The sequence below is a fragment of the Amphimedon queenslandica genome, unplaced genomic scaffold (assembly GCF_000090795.2).
Source record: "Amphimedon queenslandica unplaced genomic scaffold, v1.1 AMPQUscaffold_13080, whole genome shotgun sequence".
NCBI classification, from domain to species: domain Eukaryota; kingdom Metazoa; phylum Porifera; class Demospongiae; order Haplosclerida; family Niphatidae; genus Amphimedon; species Amphimedon queenslandica.
The window spans coordinates 64,388-81,919 of record NW_003546684.1 but is presented as its reverse complement, the minus strand read 5'-3'; the positions used below and the strand labels follow the sequence as shown (position 1 = coordinate 81,919).

At 33.8% G+C, this 17,532-nt stretch overlaps 4 protein-coding genes and 2 long non-coding RNA genes across 9 annotated transcripts; 2 read left to right on the top strand and 4 right to left on the bottom strand.

The window, feature by feature from the left end:
• Window positions 1-449: 449 nt before the first annotated feature.
• On the bottom strand, window positions 450-2,697 carry LOC100640382 (uncharacterized). 2 transcript variants are annotated; one of them, XM_003389377.3, is made up of 9 exons: window positions 2,468-2,697; window positions 2,236-2,415; window positions 1,938-2,033; window positions 1,811-1,840; window positions 1,657-1,760; window positions 1,132-1,212; window positions 1,005-1,073; window positions 779-953; window positions 450-729 (listed from the first exon to the last, which is right to left on the bottom strand). In XM_003389377.3, exons 1-9 carry the CDS (start codon window positions 2,568-2,570, stop codon window positions 566-568), a joined length of 1,002 nt encoding a protein of 333 aa, XP_003389425.1. In that variant the 5' UTR covers window positions 2,571-2,697; the 3' UTR covers window positions 450-565. The 2 variants fall into 2 exon arrangements, with proteins under 2 accessions (XP_003389425.1, XP_019856929.1); XM_020001370.1 differs by having other exon boundaries at window positions 1,881-2,033; window positions 2,468-2,668.
• A 26-nt stretch (window positions 2,698-2,723) lies between these two features.
• On the top strand, window positions 2,724-6,492 carry LOC109585338 (uncharacterized). The gene is made up of 7 exons (XM_020001369.1): window positions 2,724-2,950; window positions 3,001-3,285; window positions 3,381-3,746; window positions 3,794-5,937; window positions 5,977-6,132; window positions 6,187-6,276; window positions 6,332-6,492. The coding sequence occupies exons 1-4, from the start codon at window positions 2,740-2,742 to the stop codon at window positions 5,620-5,622; spliced, it is 2,691 nt and encodes an 896-aa protein (XP_019856928.1). The 5' UTR covers window positions 2,724-2,739; the 3' UTR covers window positions 5,623-5,937; window positions 5,977-6,132; window positions 6,187-6,276; window positions 6,332-6,492.
• Window positions 5,724-6,924, top strand: LOC100640890 (multidrug resistance-associated protein 4-like). The gene is made up of 5 exons (XM_011408165.1): window positions 5,724-5,810; window positions 5,977-6,132; window positions 6,332-6,504; window positions 6,554-6,659; window positions 6,718-6,924. Exons 1-5 carry the CDS (start codon window positions 5,724-5,726, stop codon window positions 6,922-6,924), a joined length of 729 nt encoding a protein of 242 aa, XP_011406467.1.
• A 500-nt stretch (window positions 6,925-7,424) lies between these two features.
• Window positions 7,425-11,163, bottom strand: LOC109585344 (uncharacterized). Of its 3 annotated transcripts, none has more exons than XR_002186444.1 (9): window positions 10,150-11,163; window positions 9,474-10,042; window positions 9,315-9,380; window positions 9,201-9,260; window positions 8,606-9,142; window positions 8,499-8,558; window positions 8,232-8,456; window positions 7,963-8,166; window positions 7,425-7,908 (listed from the first exon to the last, which is right to left on the bottom strand). It is a non-coding gene; the product is annotated as an uncharacterized LOC109585344 (long non-coding RNA). The 3 variants fall into 3 exon arrangements; XR_002186443.1 differs by having other exon boundaries at window positions 8,232-8,558; window positions 9,474-9,537; window positions 9,871-10,042; XR_002186442.1 differs by having other exon boundaries at window positions 8,232-8,558.
• A 2,383-nt stretch (window positions 11,164-13,546) lies between these two features.
• On the bottom strand, window positions 13,547-14,088 carry LOC109585345 (uncharacterized). Its single transcript, XR_002186445.1, has 3 exons — window positions 13,856-14,088; window positions 13,712-13,806; window positions 13,547-13,654 (listed from the first exon to the last, which is right to left on the bottom strand). It is a non-coding gene; the product is annotated as an uncharacterized LOC109585345 (long non-coding RNA).
• Window positions 14,089-14,218: 130 nt separating this feature from the next.
• LOC105314169 (RING finger protein nhl-1-like) lies at window positions 14,219-16,412 on the bottom strand. Its single transcript, XM_020001374.1, has one exon. The coding sequence runs from the start codon at window positions 16,343-16,345 to the stop codon at window positions 14,282-14,284; it is 2,064 nt and encodes a 687-aa protein (XP_019856933.1). The 5' UTR covers window positions 16,346-16,412; the 3' UTR covers window positions 14,219-14,281.
• Window positions 16,413-17,532: the final 1,120 nt, after the last annotated feature.

The window sequence follows — 17,532 nt, the reverse complement described above, 5'->3', positions numbered from 1 at the left end:
CTGTCATCTAGTAAGTGAAGAGCAAAGAGAGTATTTATTTTGGCAAAGACAGTATTTTATTTTCACAAAGGGCAAACAAATTATTTATGTTGGTATTCATTTTGTATTCAGTGCTGGATGCAGGTTTAGTGGGGCTGGCACTTATCTATTCTGTATTACTCAATGGTGAATTTCAAACCTGTATCAGAGATGGTACTTAAGTAGAAAGTTTTGTTAGTCAACATGCAATGAAAGAAGCCTTTAATTTTTATCATATACCTTTAGGTGGTTTCAGCAGAGAGGGTGATGGCTCATGGTCCCTTGGAAACTGAGTCATCCTTAGAAACTGATCCTTCAGTATCACTGAGTTCAGACTGCCCAGCAAATAAATCTTGGCAAGATTTGTAAGAAAGATTCTTGCAAGATTTGTTACAATAATCTTGGCTCTTAGCAAGATTATGAAACACCAATCTTGGTAAGATCTTTGTAAGATCTGACAAAATCTTGATAAAATTGCTCGCAAAGATTGATACAATAAGCAAAACAAATTAACCATAGTAATGAGTTCAAGAGAATTGTTCAATGTTTACACGTCATCATTGGTAATGATACTCTCTACCAGTGCACTTTCTTCATCTTCTTTCTTAACAGAACTTTTGCCTTTGTCTCTACATTTCTGGTTGCATTTTTCCACTATTGATGAAAATTTAGATTTGACTGCTTCCTGTCCAAATTCAGTAGTTACATGTGCTATATAAATGGTGTAAGAAATAAATATTAAATGTGCACAAAATCTTACCAAAGAGCTTTCTAACTCTCTCTCTGTCTAATTCTTCTTTATTGGAACGAGATTTCTTCTTCTTAATAAACAAATGGGTTTTCATCTCTTCATCTGTGAACAGTGTATCCATAAGGCTTAGAGCAAAAGATTCAGGTGTTTTTTTAGGCATTTTTAAAATAGCCAAATCATCCTCCTATAAGTTAACTATAGAGTTACTGCATTTATTATTATTGTGTACAAATACCTTAGTATCTGGAAATGGAGAAATACGTGGTGAGACTACTTGTTTAGATATCTCCGAATCAGAACTAGACTATAATACAAAACACTGAATAAATACAAAGAATATCATAAGTACATACTCTACTTACAGTACTATGAATCCTTAAACTTCCTGTTCTTAAGTAATCCAGTACTTGTGTCAGTTTCTTGTCTATACTAATTAACAGTTCCTAAAATATATAGACCTCTTTGGGTGAGAATGAATTACGTCAAAGAATGATATACGGCAAGGGGCGTGACTGAGCCTGGCTGACTCTGAAATAATTTTCGTGGACGGCAACTTTCTATGGAGTATGAATGGGCTAATGCAGAAAGCAAGCTCTATTAAAGAATGTGCTTCATATTGCACCAAATCCCTTTTAGGAGATGCTTAGCAGCGACCATTCTTTCCTCCAACCAGCTTTTGTAGCTTGAAAAAGCTCCATGCCAACGTAAAGAATCAATTTTGCCTTTTCTTCATTCATCCTCCATTGAATCTTGCCGTCCAAAATGGCGGCCCATTATCACCGTAGGTGGATACCGTAATGAACAGTAATGATATTCATAGGCCACCGTCAATCTCACCTGAAGAGGTCTATTAATCATTAGCACATACATGTCAACAAAAAACTAACATTATTAGGTGCACCCTCAGGTAATTCATACACACCAGAAATACTTGAATTTGGAGTACTGACACTGGACTTTGGAGTACTGAAGGTGAATTTGGAAGTACCCTCTATTTTATATAGTAATACATGCAGTTATTATAACAATTACATTTCGTACCAGTGCTCTTGCTTGCATCTGAGCCAAGATCTAGAAAAATTAGGAATCTGAATAAATGTAATAAATGTACCTATTTTCTTGGGTTGTAGTTTAAACTTTGAAGGTGACAAAGATGGAGACAACTTACCATTGTTGCCATTATCATCATCGTCACTTGAAACAGAGTCTTTAGAACTTCTTTTCTTCAATACTTTCTTAATGGGTACAGGGCCTTTGTGATCACCTATAAAAGTTATAAATAAAAAAAAAACAATTATTTTACTTTCAATATGGGATAACATGAAAAAGTAATTAATTTTACATAGTTGATTTCTTTAAATTGTACTCTAATAGCATAAACTTTATTCTTTTTAATGCTGTAAATTAAATGCAGTTGTTTACAACATGTTACACACAATTCTGTGTATAGTATCTGTTATACTCACCATCTGGAAGCTTTATTATTTCCGCTGCATATCCTGTCCTTCCCCTGTGCATCCACACTACTTTAGTTCCAATATCTAAATCTTCCTCATTTGCTGGAATGCCCCCAATCTCCAACTCTTTCAAAGCGACATCATATTCCTTATCATTCGAATCAAGCACTATCTGGTACATTCCTTCAGCTAAAAACCAAAATGCCAGGTATAAGGTCACGTGACATTCCAGGCAACTCACTACTTGTGTCTTTCACTGTAACACTCGCTGTAACATTCTCCTTGATTTGAGTGTAATCTTTAAGATGCGCTGGAGGATTTCTTGATCTTTTTCTCGTAGCCATTTAAACCAAACCTGGTGCTAAATCTGCTAATCAAGCCAATCCAAACAACAAACTGACAAGTGACAAAGAGTGAGAAGTGAAAACGTGACAATTTTACAATGTCACGTGCACCATGTGACACTCTACACCCGTACCCGTACGTACCCTCCCACTACAGTAATTAGTAATAATGGAGCTGCAAAGAAGAAAAAGGTACAACAGAGATCATACCTGTCCTGTACCACGAGCCACTCGTTGGCGTCAGTCTAACGATTCTTTCGAAACATTGCCAGAAAGTACTAGCACTAAACATTATTCAAACTACCTCCAGTTCTCAGAAGAGCTAATTGAGGCTAACCTGATGTGTCAAGAATCTACATTTACTAGTACAATCTTACAAAGTAGGCTGAGTTTCATTGTCATTTTGTACTAAACTTAATCTACTTTGTAGGTGACAAATTTACAGATTTAGATTTAGATTTGGAAATAGAAGCCCTAAGTAGTGGCAGTAGTGATGAGTCAGCCTCAGATGTTGAAGATACTGACTGCAGTGCCCTTTGTAGTTTGATCAATACTGCTACTGAGAATGCTGATAACGGCAGTTTAGGCTCTGTTCTTTCTGACATTGATGGCGAAGAAACTGAATCTGTTGTTGATGATGCTGTAGTTGATGATTGTTTACCATTAATTCACACAGGCGACAGTAATGATTGGGATATTTTTGATATTGATATTGGTAATTATTTATTACAGTGCACAAAATCATCATGCATGTAAATTTGTTTCACACATATTTTTATGAAGTATCATGCTGTTTGTTTACATTTACAGGAGATGAGCTGTTATCAACAACTGAACAAGTGTTTGACAAATCAGGAGTAAGTGTTGCAGCAGCGTGGCATGGGATTATGGACTTCGCCATTCACCATCACCTTCCCTATTCGGCTATACAAAATTTGTTAAAATTACTTTCCTTTATCTCACCTGAAAACAATCATCTTCCGAAGACTCTGCATTTACTGAAAAAGCAATACAAATTAGAAGTTCCAGAAAAGAAAAAGTATTGTTCTCATTGTCTTCAGATTGTTCCAGCAAATGAAGCTAAATGTAGTAAATTAGTGTGTAAAAAACTTTGTGCTGATATTTGTTGGTATGTACATGTACCTATTGCTGAACAGATAAAAGTATTATTTGAAGGTAAAATAATAATAATTATTATAACTGGTAACATTTATTTACTGTAGAATGTTGGGAGATTCTGCAATATCCATTTACACGAAGGACGGAACCTGGTTACTTACATGATATACATGATGGATCTGTTTTTTTAGAATTAAGTAAGTCAGGCCGCTTTTTTTCATACAGAGAACACACGGGGTTAATCTTAAATACCGATGGAGTAGCTACTTTTCAATCTACAATGCACACTCTTTGGCCAATTTATTTTGCTGTAACGAGCTTACCCCCACATTTGCGAATGAATAAAGAATATATACTACTTGGAGGAGTCTGGTTTGGTCCCAAGAAGCCCAACATGTCAATAATTTTGGAACCCGTGTTGAAGGAGTTGCATCAACTATATTGTTCTGGAGTTGAGGCAAAAATTTCAGGCATCACAACAGTGATTCGAGCAAAGTTGCTTTTGTCAGTCTTTGATCTACCAGCCAAAGCAGCTGTTGTGAACTTGAAACAATTTAATGGTCGATATGGCTGTCTTTACTGTACTAATCCTGGAGAAAATGTTACTCCAGGATGTTCTGTTTATTTGCCTTCTGCTCAACAACATGCCACAGAGCGAACCAACTCACTTATGATTGCATGGGCATCAGATGCTGAAATTGGTGGTGAATCTGTGTATGGTGTCAAAGGTCATTCTATTTTGTCTTCAGTAATTGACATAGTGAATGGTGTCCCAATCGACTACATGCACGCTGTCCTAGAAGGTGTTACTAAATACTTCACTTCAATGTGGTTGAATTCAAAATATCACCAATGTTCGTTCTATCTTGGGAGGAAAACAAAAGAAATAGATAAAATACTACTGCAACTTAAGCCTCCTGGGCAATTTCATAGGTCTCCAAGGGAAATTTCTCATATAAAATTGTGGAAGGCATCTGAACTACGTGCATGGCTCCTATTTTATTCACTTCCAATCTTGCAGCATTATTGGCCATCAGAATATGTTCATCACTGGTCTCTCCTTGTCTTTTCAATGCATCTATTGCTATCAAGCAGAATTGCTATAAGTGACATTGAAGTTGCTGAAAGTGCATTAAAGACATTTTATCAAAGGGTACCTGAAATGTATGGTGATTCTGCATGTACAGCTAATGTCCACTCTTTAATTCATGTGACTCAGATGGTGAAACTATGGGGTCCATTATGGACACACTCATTATTTGGTTTTGAAAACATGAATGGACATATCCGTAAATTGTTCCATGGTACAAGACAGATACTAGACCAATTAGTATTTTATGTCACAGCTCATAGATCTTTATGCTTTCAGACTAGACTCCTTTGTGCAGAACATGAGAGATGTTACTTCAGTCAATTTGATTGTGACTCTAGTGTGTCGGGTTATTCTTTTGAAGGAAAGAGTCATAAAGTTTCATTGCCATTGGAGCTACATGCTATAGTTGAGCATTTTGTTAGTCATAAAGTCGTCAATACTCATACCTTAAGCAGTAAGTTTCGCAAAGGATGTACACTGTATAGTTGTAAGTATTTTTCACAAGAAAAATCTCGCAATAGCAATGTCTGTTTTTTTGAAGCAATAAATGGAGAAATAAAGATTGGATGTATCAAGCTATTTCATATAGATTTTAAACTTGCACTTATCACTCCATTCAATGTTACTGGTAGATTTTTGTCGTCATTGAGGAAATCGAGAAATGATACAGTTGCTGAGGAATGCGGAAAGCTAATGAGTATGAATTTTTTTTTTGTAGTTGAAGACACAAATACTCAACTTGCTATTCCTCTTCACAATATTTTGGAGAACTGTATATTATTAGAAATTAACAATGACAAACTAGTAGTGAAGTCTCCAAATGAGTTTGAATTTCATTGATTAATCATTATTATTTTATCATTATTATATCATTTCACCATTAACAATTATAACAAAAAGTAATGCATTTTGTGCCAAAAATAATTGAAACTTTAGTTAAAATGAGTATAGATCTTGGTAAGGTCTTATTAAGATCTTGGCACTTTTGGGATCTTGGCTTTATCTTACCAAGATCTCAGCAAGATCCCGTAAGATTTTTCTCCTGGGTGGCCAACCAAGGGACATATTGAACTGAAAGATGTCTCCTATTGTCACTCAAATGAAGGACCATTTGTACTTAGAGGAATTACATGTGATATTAAACCTAGTGAAAAAGTATATGAAACAGTGAATTATTATTTTGATAAATATTAGATTGGTATTGTGGGTCGTACTGGAGCTGGTAAGTCATTTCTCATTGGGGCATTGTTTAGACTAGCTGAACCAGGTGGTAGTATTAAAATTGATGGAGTAGAACTCACTCAACTGGGACTCCATGATGTTAGGAGTAATATGTCAATTATTTCACAAGTCAGTTTTATTTCATTTGGTACAGATAATCATTCTTTTGCATACTGCATGTAGGATCCGGTATTGTTTGGTGCATCAGTGCATTATAATTTAGATTCATTTAAACAATATAATGATGATAAGATATAGAAGTCATTAAAACAAGTATGGTTTTAGAATTATCTATCATATACACATGCATGTGTGTATATACATGTAGGTTCCACTAAAGAATGTAATTGATAGTCTTAAAGGAAGATTGGAGAGTAGTGTAAGTGAAGGAGGTGCCAACTTTACTGTGGGACAAAGGCAATTGCTCTGTTTAGCCAGAGCTCTCCTTCAAAACAACAATATTATCATATTAGATGAAGCCACTGCTAATGTAAATTTGGAGTGAGTTTGAGTTTTCATGTAGTTTCAAATAGTATCTTTTATGAATCAGGACTGATGCTATTATTCAGCAAGTGATACGACAACAGTTCTCTGGTAGTACTGTCTTAATTATTGCTCATAGACTTGTTACTGTCATGGATTACAGTATGATTATGGTATATCTTTATACTTATTGGCATACAATACTATTATTTGCATGCCATTTAAATTTAGGTACTGAGATCAGGTCAACTGGTAGAGTTTGATGTCCCTCATTTGCTCCTGAATAATTCCTCATCATATCTCAGTAAACCAGTTAAACAAACGGGATCAATTAATGCTACTAAATTGAGAAATATTGCCTTTGAATCATACCATAAGCATAATCAAGGGCAATCATATTTAGTCATTCATATTTTGTATAATGACAATAGATTTTAAATATACATGTAATTACCTTTCCTTACAGCTCAAACTTAAGAGGATTGCAATTTGTTACTATTTATTAGTAACCAAACTCGCCATTTATTTTACATACTAGCTGGCATGTACACATTACATTAGTACATTCACATGTAGATCTACATCTGCATCTTTTCTTTTTATAGCGTTCATAGTAAATTATTATGTGAGTACCTCCTTGATAATATTTTGAGTCTTGTGCTCATTTCTACCACTAACTGATACAGCAGGACAAGGATTAACATGTACTAACAATGAAGATGTCACTAGAGCTACATGTAAATGCTAATTGCACTCATTAATACCTTAATTAGCAAATAGCCACAGCTTTAATGCTCATAAAATGATGACCAATGCCAATGCAATGATTTGGTTAGTGGTCACAGCAGAGTGAATGTTAGGATTATATTTACAAATTCAGAGATGACCATAGTTAATTTAGACTGAGCAAGGACTTCAAAATAGTCTATGAGTAACACTTATAATTTCATGTATTATTAAGACAACTGAGAAGGACCAAAAATAGAACTGTGATGTATAAAGAATACTGATGTATGAGTATCAACTTGTTGGATATGTGTAATAAAAATGTTGTTGGAGTAATAGTTACGTAATGTTCATGCTATGTATTACTTGAGTTCTTTTAACATTTCTGCAGCTGATAGTATAAATGCATCTTGTCTCTTGAAACAGTTAATGAGACTCCTCAGAGTAGCAGCTGCGAATGATAAAAAGTATTTTTGGCACTTTTTTAATTGAGCAAATCCTTTGTCATTGTCAGATTTGCTACTGTCATCAACAGCATCAAAGCTATAGCTTCGTCTATGAGATCTTCACTCAATAATTCTGTAGCAATTCTTGACCTATTGTGTGCCAAAGAAAACAATCGAGTCAGTTCAGGAAATGGTTTTTCTAAATATTAGCCTTTGCTGCAATATCTGGATCTAGTATACAAAAATGAAACTATAAAAGTGAACAATAATTTTTATGCCAAGGCAAAATTGGAGATAGACTTACTAGAAAAATTAGAGCTCTTGCTTCTCTGTGAATAAAAAGTGTCACAAGTTCCACCACACCGCCAATAGGAACAGAATAATTTAATACTGACTCAGTTCTGTCATGGGATGCTGTATGCGGTGATGAATATGAGATGGATATGATGCACTTTGGCGGAAGAAGCCAATTGTTTTGACCAAATTTATCCGTATCTTTTTGTTGCAACTAGACATGTAGCCATGTATCAATAAAAATAATATTATTATGCTAAATAATAATGTTATGCATACTTTGCAGGGCATATGATCTGAGGCTGGATAGTCCAAACATTATTTGTTTTAATGGCACTGCTTGAGTCAAGTTTTAATAGCAGCTCAAAAAACTTTCCTGCCATTTCAAACAATAAGATACATTTTGACCAGCATCAGCATATTCAGCTTCGGTATACTGCAGTGTCCAATTACAGATCTATGGACTTTATTCTTGTATTTGATATGTTACCTTATGTAAAGCATCTAATTTTTTTACAGCAGTAAAAATAGCTGAATTATTAATACCTTTTTGCTCATTATAAATCATTATAGTGTGCTCCATATCTTCATTGATATTATTAAACACTATACATATATAGACAATAAACAGTAAATCAATTCCTCATGCAAACCTCTAGTTGATAGTTTATCAGATTTATCCAATGGTTTATCACCTTCAGACTCGATCATCAGCTGTGATACCCATCAGACAATATTTACTATGCTAGTCTCACCACGCCCCTTCGGCATGGCAAGACTATTACTATGCTTAACCGAACCATAGCTACTCCAATGGGAAATTGACCACCTTTTACAGCTGTGAATGAAAGCGAATTGCTAGCAGAGCTGATGGGAGCTGTTACAAATTTGAAAAACTTTGTTTGAATCTCTTTCTTCAATCTAACACAATGCTGCAACTCTAGTTTGAATTGCTTTGGTTGTTTAGAGACAGAGATAGCATACATAGCACTAGCAAGAACAGTGTTTTCTGGAAAAATAAAAGACCCTCCTGCAAATGCAACAAGGCTTTTTTGCAAAAGGTAGACTTCCTTCTATAATACTAATATTAGGACCATAATTCTTCCAATTCATTTGGTGAGCATTTTCTCCTTGAAGTAAAATATTTTTTCTCCCAGCAATGAGACAACTCCCTATGTCATCAAGTTTATCTATAATTAATTACATGATTATACGTGTACATGTAAGCTATTGACATGATCGACTAACCTTGTAATGGAACCAGGTAATCATGCAAAATACTATTGCCACAAACTGACTTGTGAAGTTCTATTAATCAACAATATCACAGCCACACTAGGCATACGTACGTGTATATCTAACCTCATAATATATTATGTCTTCCCATCTTTTTTCAAGTTCTCCACTTGATTCACCAATTCTGGAAATCTATGATTATATGTGTAAAGCAAACAATTCAATTTAGAAATAGAGCCATCGTTGTTTTCATTAATTTTATATAATTGTGATTTATCAACTCACCTAGTATGTACCAGTCATCTTCCATTGGTTTAAGTACTGCATGCTGCTACTTTACAAATTATGTCTACAGAAATGAATAAAATTTTTCATAGCCCTAATGCCTTGTGGAGACAGTTCCTTAACTAATTCTAACTAAATTACACCAAAATTTTATTGCCTAACTGGCTTACAAGGAGTTTTAATGCTTATGTGACTAATTGTATCAACCTCCTTATTTAGTAGCTTTTTAATGTTATGGTCTTTTTATTATTCTGCCTTGTATTGCCTTCATTCTGTCTTGTAACATATTGCTATGTGCAGGAAATCCTTCTCTCTGGCTTTTTCTAGCTACAAGTATACAATATGCTGCATGCATGCCTATAGTCTGGCTAATCAGACTTGTCCCCAGCCTACGTACAAATATGTTATTATTATTTCCGTGCCAGTTCAAATTTTTCTAAAAGTTCAGCTTTCTAAATAAATTGATAATGAATGGTATGGATGGTAATCGTCTAAATCAAACCTCAAACTTCATCCTGTTATTCTGTTCCTCTAATGAATTCAATAATTCCAAACTTAAAAGATGTGTTCTAAATGAAAGTAATATGACCTGATCAATGTAAAGTATCCTCAGTGTGACATAGTTAGCTCATACATCACTTATATACTTATGTTACTGAATATATAATAGTCATACCTTTGTCATTAGTGTATAACAAACAAGCCATTCTTCCTGATGACTAGATAAAACAATAGCCTTTTGATGATTAGTACACTCTGGAAACTCAGTACAAATCATGGACACATATTCTGGATTATTCAGCTTGCTGAAATGAGGTCTTGGATGAACACTGGAACAATAAAATCCAATAAAAATGGAGGAGCCTTATCCCGCAAATTGAAAATAACTTTTTTTATAAACTTGTAAACATTAGAGAGATTTCCAGAGCCGCCAACAATTTGAATATTCAAATATGAAAAATGAATCATAGCTCTAATGATTCTATTGCGAGAATGAAACTTGATGTGGTTGTTAAAACAAATTGACTCAAGAATAATCAGTAAGGGACAACCAGTATTATACACGCACAACAATAATAGCTAAACTTAGAAACAGTTTCTTTGGGAAGCTCAGTAGCCAAGGCTGAAAGTACAGTAATAGGATTAGAAGTGCCTTAAATTGAAACAGAGTGGGATTTTTTGTTTTAATTTCATCTTCAGTAATGCAGTATGAGTATCAGCTATTTATAGGAAATTTGGAATAAAATAATTTTTTGGATCAAAGTGTAGTATATTGTAATCTTTAAGAAGGTTAATAATAAAAGCCATTTCAATAGGTGAGTGGCTTGTCAGTGAAAGAACTTGATCCAGATCATGCCTTGATACTATTCCTATATCAGAAGTAGCCTTGTTTATGAAGGATATGGCATGCATTGTACCCGTTATGGTATAAATAAAAGAGCTGATATCAACAATAATTAAATCCTTGAAACCTTTGACTTCCTTGAAATAAAGAAACAAACCAATTTCTTGAGATCTAAAATTGAGAATTTGAGGTATTTCTTCTTGCAATGTTTTAGGAATTTCAGCCATTTTTATCACTCTTTATAGTGGACAAGACCGCCATGGTACCAAAGCTTGTAAAGGAATGATGATGAACAAAAGAGTGAAACTGCTACAGCAGATGAACTTTTTTTGTAGCTCTCTACTAATAAAAGAGGATATTTAACTCAGTTCCTCCTCATTTTTATCCATGTTATCAACAGGAACAAAAATAAAACTAGTTGCATCGTCAGCGATTAGAAAACCATTAGACAAAAAGTTAGCCTGTCCAAAATACTTCCTGAGCTCTGTATCTGTTTGACCCAAAGACATGCGGTTGTCATCAATTAAGTCAATATTCATAGCTAGCTAGTAGGATTCCTCTGCTATTATAAGATCGAACATCATTGTAATGTGATAATAACTGATGCAAAAACTGAACTGGAGCATATCATACTTCAGAACATTCATCTTTAATGTAGGAGAGTTTTTTAGTGAGATCAACTGATATATCAAAAAAACCAAGTAAAAGATTTGTCCTTGGAAAAGGTAGAACAATGCATATTACAGCTCATATTGCTGGACTTTGATATCTATCACATCATTTGTATAGTCCTCTATAACAAAAAACATTCAACTGTGTTTATGAAAATCATGCACCCATACCGTCGTCTGAATTATTAGAAATAACATCTGCAAAATCAGCCTATTTCTTTTCATTTTTTACATTAATGATTTCTTTATTTAACCGTTTGGTAAGAAAAAACTTTCCAACTTGTGGTGGTCTAGAAACAAAGAACTTAACATTCCATGGGGATTTCATTTGTCCTGGAATAAAATTTAATTAGTAATAATTATTAACGACTTGATAGGTCTATGTACCATTAAAAACTATCATCATCATCACTTTCATTATCAGGCTCTCTAAAAGGACAAGCCACATTATTCTACAAGTATGACAAAAAAAGTTAATACTATTATAACTATTTCAGATGGTGTCTTATCATCTTAAAAAATGATGTCATGAAAAAGGTAATGTAATTACACATGCCAACATACCATGTTTCTGATTCTAACAGAGGCCTGCTTCTCTAGCAAAGCTTCAAAAACCTAATAGCTTCTGGTCTTGACAGCATAGGGAAGTGCAGTATTTCTCTTCTACAAAAGAATTGATGCTTAAATTGGCTCAGGTTATAACTAGAATTTCTGTATACATGTAAAATGATCCTCTTTCAGTATTTTTGAACAAAAGAAGGTACATGTGTAGATGTATAACATTATCATATAATTTTTGAAGGTGCAAACAACTATGTTTTTTTGTAACACTGACCAAAACAAACATACACAGTGCACGTACAGGGTATTTCATCAAATGACTATATAGAATCAATTTCATTACCCTTTCTGATAGAAAAACATGTACATATACTCACAAACAAATTTTAAGCTGATTCAGATCAAATCAGATTTTTTTATAATTTTAAAGTTGCTCAAAACTCAGGCCAAGTCCCTACAATTGCCAAAAAATGACTCGGGAGAATGCTCTAATTTTAAAATTTTACTTGATAAATATACAAGTCTGTATGTTGTGTAGAAAATTATTCATAATGCAGATCAAATTTAGTTTTTTGAATTGTTAAATATCATGCCAAAGTTTTTGTACTAATATATGACCCTACATAGAAACAAAGCCCATTGTTGAATTCATACAGAAACTTAGGCCAAATTTTGTCAAAAAATGTATTTGATAGAAGTCTTCATTTTTCTCATTTTTGTAGCAATTTTGAGCTTACAGAGGAGTTTTCACAATTTTAAAGTTGATCCAACATTGCGCTTCAGTTCCTTTTGGCCAAAATTTGTCAAAATTACAAGGGAGCATTGAAGTTTTAACCCATAATCCCCACACAAAAAATTTTTGATCAGAATCGGCTTAGGAGAGTCTTCAACATTTGTATCTTTTTATGATGTACTGATATTGCAAAAAAATTTTAAGCAATTTGGCCAAAAACCTTGCACTATAGTGCATTGTCTTGGGCCAAATTTTGCTGAAATGGAAAAGTAGAGAATTCTCCATTTAAAATATTTTTCTCTCGTGCGTATAAATGATCTTGATTTCGATCATAATCAACTATAGTTTTTAATGTTGCTCAGAAATTGGGCCAAATCTATTCTGTACAAGAAAATTGTACATTTTTATAATGGTTAAATATATCATCTTGTTTTATTATGCATGCATTAAGTTTAAGCTGATTAAAAGTCATAACTTTAAATCACAGAGAAACAAACGTACTCATTATATTAAACAAATTTATATGACTCACAAAAGTTTTATTATTAATCAGCGTCCCAGCTCCATTTTTTAGAAGTTCAATGGCAATTCTAACTCTCTTAGTCTGGCATGCAATGTGCAATGAAGATTCATTAAAGAAAAAATGTTTTCCCATTCTTGACCCAGTTCCTCATGGTCATTGTAGCAAGCATAGTCAAGAGCATTGCAACTATACTAAAAAAGACAATAAATATAATTATTCACAAATTATTGTACTTGCCGACTCTCTAGGCGTTCTCAGTTTACCATTTTCAAGAAGAATCTTCACTATTTCTGTGTGCATGCATGTCCTTCCCTTTATGACTAGCAATAACAATAGTGTACAAAAGAGCTGATATATAGTAAAAAGTAAATTCAGTATACTAGCATACATGTTTTATTTTCATACTTTTCCAGTGTGTTTACAGTTTAAATTTAAGTTTTCCTTCCATTAATCAACTGCATCATCTTGTCTGACTCACCATTCAAATAATATTTATATAACTAACATAAAGCACATAAAAGGTTAGTATTTTGAATCATATTACCTTACCTTAATTAGCTGACATTTTTGGACTGACACACTCCAAACAGAACCAGTGACCAACTAAAGACTACATGATAATAAGGTTTGTGGTTTTATATGGCATAAGGTTTCATAGATCTAATCATTATGATTCATCCATCCATCATACATGTAGTTATTAGTATGTACCATGTAGACAACATAAGTACAAAATAATTCAATGATATTTTTTAGAACAAAATTTACTGATCTTTCTCTTAATCATTCCTAATTCAGAAAAAAAAATCATAGGAGCTACAGTACATGTACAAACTAACTTTTAGTATGTACTCAATATAATCATAAACATGCAAATGAGTCATCAGCTTCTCACTTATAGTTTTTGAATAGTTAGTTTAAAATGGTCGTTATTCTTATGTTTAACTTTTAAGGAATTAAAATAAAATAAAAAAATCAATAAATAACAATTCGTTTATTAAAATAATCACAAATATACAAAAATCCATCTTTATCAAATGCTAATCCATAAGGACAACTAAATTGATCTAAATCACTGCCTTTACTTCCAAACCTATTAACAAACATGCCATCAGTAGTGAAGACTGAGATACGATTATTGCCCATTTCACTAACATATACTAGACCAGTAACTGCAGTGTCTATTGTTATACCTATTGGACCATGAAGTTTTCCATAGCTAAAAAATTTATTACCAAACTGACCCAAAAACTTCCCATCTGGAGAGAACTTTTGAATGCGATGATTTTCAGTATCAGCAACATACACTAATCCTTCACTATCAATAGCAATGTCATGTGGTAACTGAAACTGTCCATTAACTGACCCCTTACTACCAAATGAATGAGAGAAAGTTAGATCAGGATTAAACACTTGTATACGATGGTTTCCATAATCAGCAATATAGGCCTGTCCCGTAATAGGAGAAATAGCAATACCATGAGGAGTATCAAATTCTAGTTGCCCACTGCCATATTCACCAGCTGAAGCTACTTGGTATCCATCCATGCTTATCATCTGGATACTATGACAATCAGACACAAGAATATTTTTTTCTGGAGTAATGGCTATACCATGTGGAGAAGAAAAAGTAACATTATTATTTCCACCTTTCCCTCCAAATATTTTCATTTTTTCCCCTTCTTTATCCAAGATTGTCACACAATCACCAAAATACTCAGTTATTATAACATCATCATCACTTACATTAATTTTCCAGGGATTATTAAGCCCAGTAATAGCACATACTGGAGAAATATTATCAAGGTAAGGATTGATCGGGATAACTATTGAAGTATCTTCAAGCTGTACACCATATACTTGTACTTTGATTGTATGAGTACCACTGGTTGAAGGGTTACACTGTATCCTATATGCTTTCGAATCAGTACCAGTGGTAGTGACTGTAGTATAAACTGGTTGATCACTTTTACGAATTGGTACCAAACTACACCTGAGTGAAGAGAGGGGAACTGACAAAATAGATGAATCTGGAGCCTCCATTGATAGTGAAAACAAAAATTTCTTTTGTTTTGGTACATGTTGAAAGCACTCAACTTTCTTCACTCTACATTGCTGTAGCACAGTAGATGAGTGCGTCACAATATCTCCAATGTGGTGTAATGGCTTGGTATCTTTACTCAACATAAAATCAGCTTTTTCTCTTGGATATAATTTCTCAATATTTATCTGTGCAGTAACTTCACTCAAACGCTCCATCAACTGTCTTTTAGACCCTAGAAGTTGTTGAGGACTGCTTGTCTTTAGGCTCTTGTCAACACAGTCCTTAACATTTTCCAAAAGATTCAAATTCATTTCTGCTGATTTCATTTGATCTGAAAGCCTTGCGATTTTAGCATCAGTGACCCTTTTTGCCTGTTCAGTCAGTTTTCGTTCTGACTGACGAAGAACATTTATCATTTCTTCTACCATTTCATGTATTTCTTTTAAAACTCTTTCTCCTTTCTCTCTGATTTCACCATCTCTTTTTGATAATGCAGACAGAACCTTCTTGAGTGCTTCCTTCTTTCCCTCAACTCGTAATAAAGATTCTCTTAACGTATGACAGTGCTTGGGGTAACTGTCAGTGATCAATTCACATTGATGATGTTTGTGATTACGATATGAGCAGTTAATACACACTACTGTATCACATGATTCACAAAATAGCTCCAAAGGCTTTCCATGATCGCCACATGTAGATCTAGCTTCTTCAGGATTGGATAAATCTGTTGACTTTTTCATTAAGCTATACAACTCTTTGAGGTTGTTGAGAGTGAATGCAGCAGGCAGGGCTGGCACTCCTTCTTCTGGTAACTCAGTATAATGACGACAAGTTGGGCAGAAGAGGTAATAGATTGTATTCCTCTTATCCAGTGGTAATCCCTCCAGACAATGCTGACAAAATGAATGTAGACAGGGTAAAGTCTTAGGATTGGTATATTGATCAAGACACACAGCACAGGTGAGCTGTTCTTCTAGTTTATGGAGAGTAGCCATAACGCCAGAGGAGGTAAATAAACGGTAGCAAATGAGTGATGAGAGAGAGAGAGAATGAGAGATTTGAATGACCAGATACACAACGAAAAATTTACATTAATGATTCGTAAATGAGGTCATTTTTGTATGTATACGGTATGTGTACATTAATGATACATGATTTGCATCTTTTTTATTTTCAGTATCATAAATGGAGTGCTACAGGAATGTATCATAACTGTATAACACATCTGTTCAAGAATCATACATGAAACTGATACCGTTTTGTTCACTAAATCTATTGGTGATCAATAAACTGACATAATGAAATTCTTGATTAAGTTTTATGAATAAATGTAGATAATCAAGTGAAAAATTAAGTGGAGTTGAATAAATGAATTTTTAACATTGATTTTGTTCATATTGATTATAAGTGATTTAATCAAGCTCAAGGTCATCCTCAATAACAAAAGGAGTCTCAGTCTCCTCCTCCTGCAGTAGCACCTCATTATAATCATTACCTTGATTATACCCTCGTCTTCAGCTATTACTTCAACCCAGTCTATAGTTTCTTCATTGGGATAATATAACTGAAGCCATTTTCTATAGTTCACCCAAGTAAAGTTATTTTTACTGTCAGGATTTAAAGATTGGATATACTTTCGCTAAAGTGACAACAATAAAACAACTCATTAATATTGTAATTTATTATAGTAAGATTTACTGCTATTGCCACATGACGAACAAAAATATCCTTTATAGAAGCTGGTGCTTTCATAGACTTCATCAAAGACTCGCATACATCCAAGGTGTTCTTGCTTTTATAGCATTCATAGGGGCTATTGCCAAGCAACTATATCACACATAAAAATGGTGTGTTATTTTGGCACATCATCATGTGTTATTCTGTTGTCCCAGATTTTAACACGCTACACATCATGTTAAAATGACACACTTTGTAAATGTGTTATTTCAACATAATTAGTGTGCTAATACAACATATTAGCGTGCTGAAATTGATGTGCTGTTTTAACTCATTGCAGTGTGCTTGTCGAATAATATTAATAACCATCGACTAATAGTTAAATAATCATAATAGACTAATAGTTATAAATGTTAAATAACTAGTCCCGCCTATTGGCGCCTATATGCCGTGCCACGATCACAGATCCTCTACTACTACTCTCTCCTCATGCTCCTCGATCCTC

What these genes read in the sequence shown, in the direction of transcription:
- LOC109585338 (XM_020001369.1), top strand. Translation starts at nt 2,740, where the DNA reads ATGGAGCTGCAAAGAAGAAAAAGGTACAACAGAGATCATACCTGTCCT. An exon ending in TATTTTTGATATTGATATTG is followed by an intron (nt 3,286 to 3,380) that starts GTAATTATTTAT and finishes TTACATTTACAG; the next exon opens with GAGATGAGCTGTTATCAACA. An exon ending in GATAAAAGTATTATTTGAAG is followed by an intron (nt 3,747 to 3,793) that starts GTAAAATAATAA and finishes TATTTACTGTAG; the next exon opens with AATGTTGGGAGATTCTGCAA.
- LOC100640382 (XM_020001370.1), bottom strand. Translation starts at nt 2,570, where the DNA reads ATGGCTACGAGAAAAAGATCAAGAAATCCTCCAGCGCATCTTAAAGAT. An exon ending in AATAATAAAGCTTCCAGATG is followed by an intron (nt 2,034 to 2,235) that starts GTGAGTATAACA and finishes TAACTTTTATAG; the next exon opens with GTGATCACAAAGGCCCTGTA. An exon ending in GTTTAAGGATTCATAGTACT is followed by an intron (nt 1,074 to 1,131) that starts GTAAGTAGAGTA and finishes TTTGTATTATAG; the next exon opens with TCTAGTTCTGATTCGGAGAT.
- LOC105314169 (XM_020001374.1), bottom strand. Translation starts at nt 16,345, where the DNA reads ATGGCTACTCTCCATAAACTAGAAGAACAGCTCACCTGTGCTGTGTGT.
- LOC100640890 (XM_011408165.1), top strand. Translation starts at nt 5,724, where the DNA reads ATGAGTATAGATCTTGGTAAGGTCTTATTAAGATCTTGGCACTTTTGG. An exon ending in CAAGATCTCAGCAAGATCCC is followed by an intron (nt 5,811 to 5,976) that starts GTAAGATTTTTC and finishes GATAAATATTAG; the next exon opens with ATTGGTATTGTGGGTCGTAC. An exon ending in ACTGCTAATGTAAATTTGGA is followed by an intron (nt 6,505 to 6,553) that starts GTGAGTTTGAGT and finishes TTTATGAATCAG; the next exon opens with GACTGATGCTATTATTCAGC.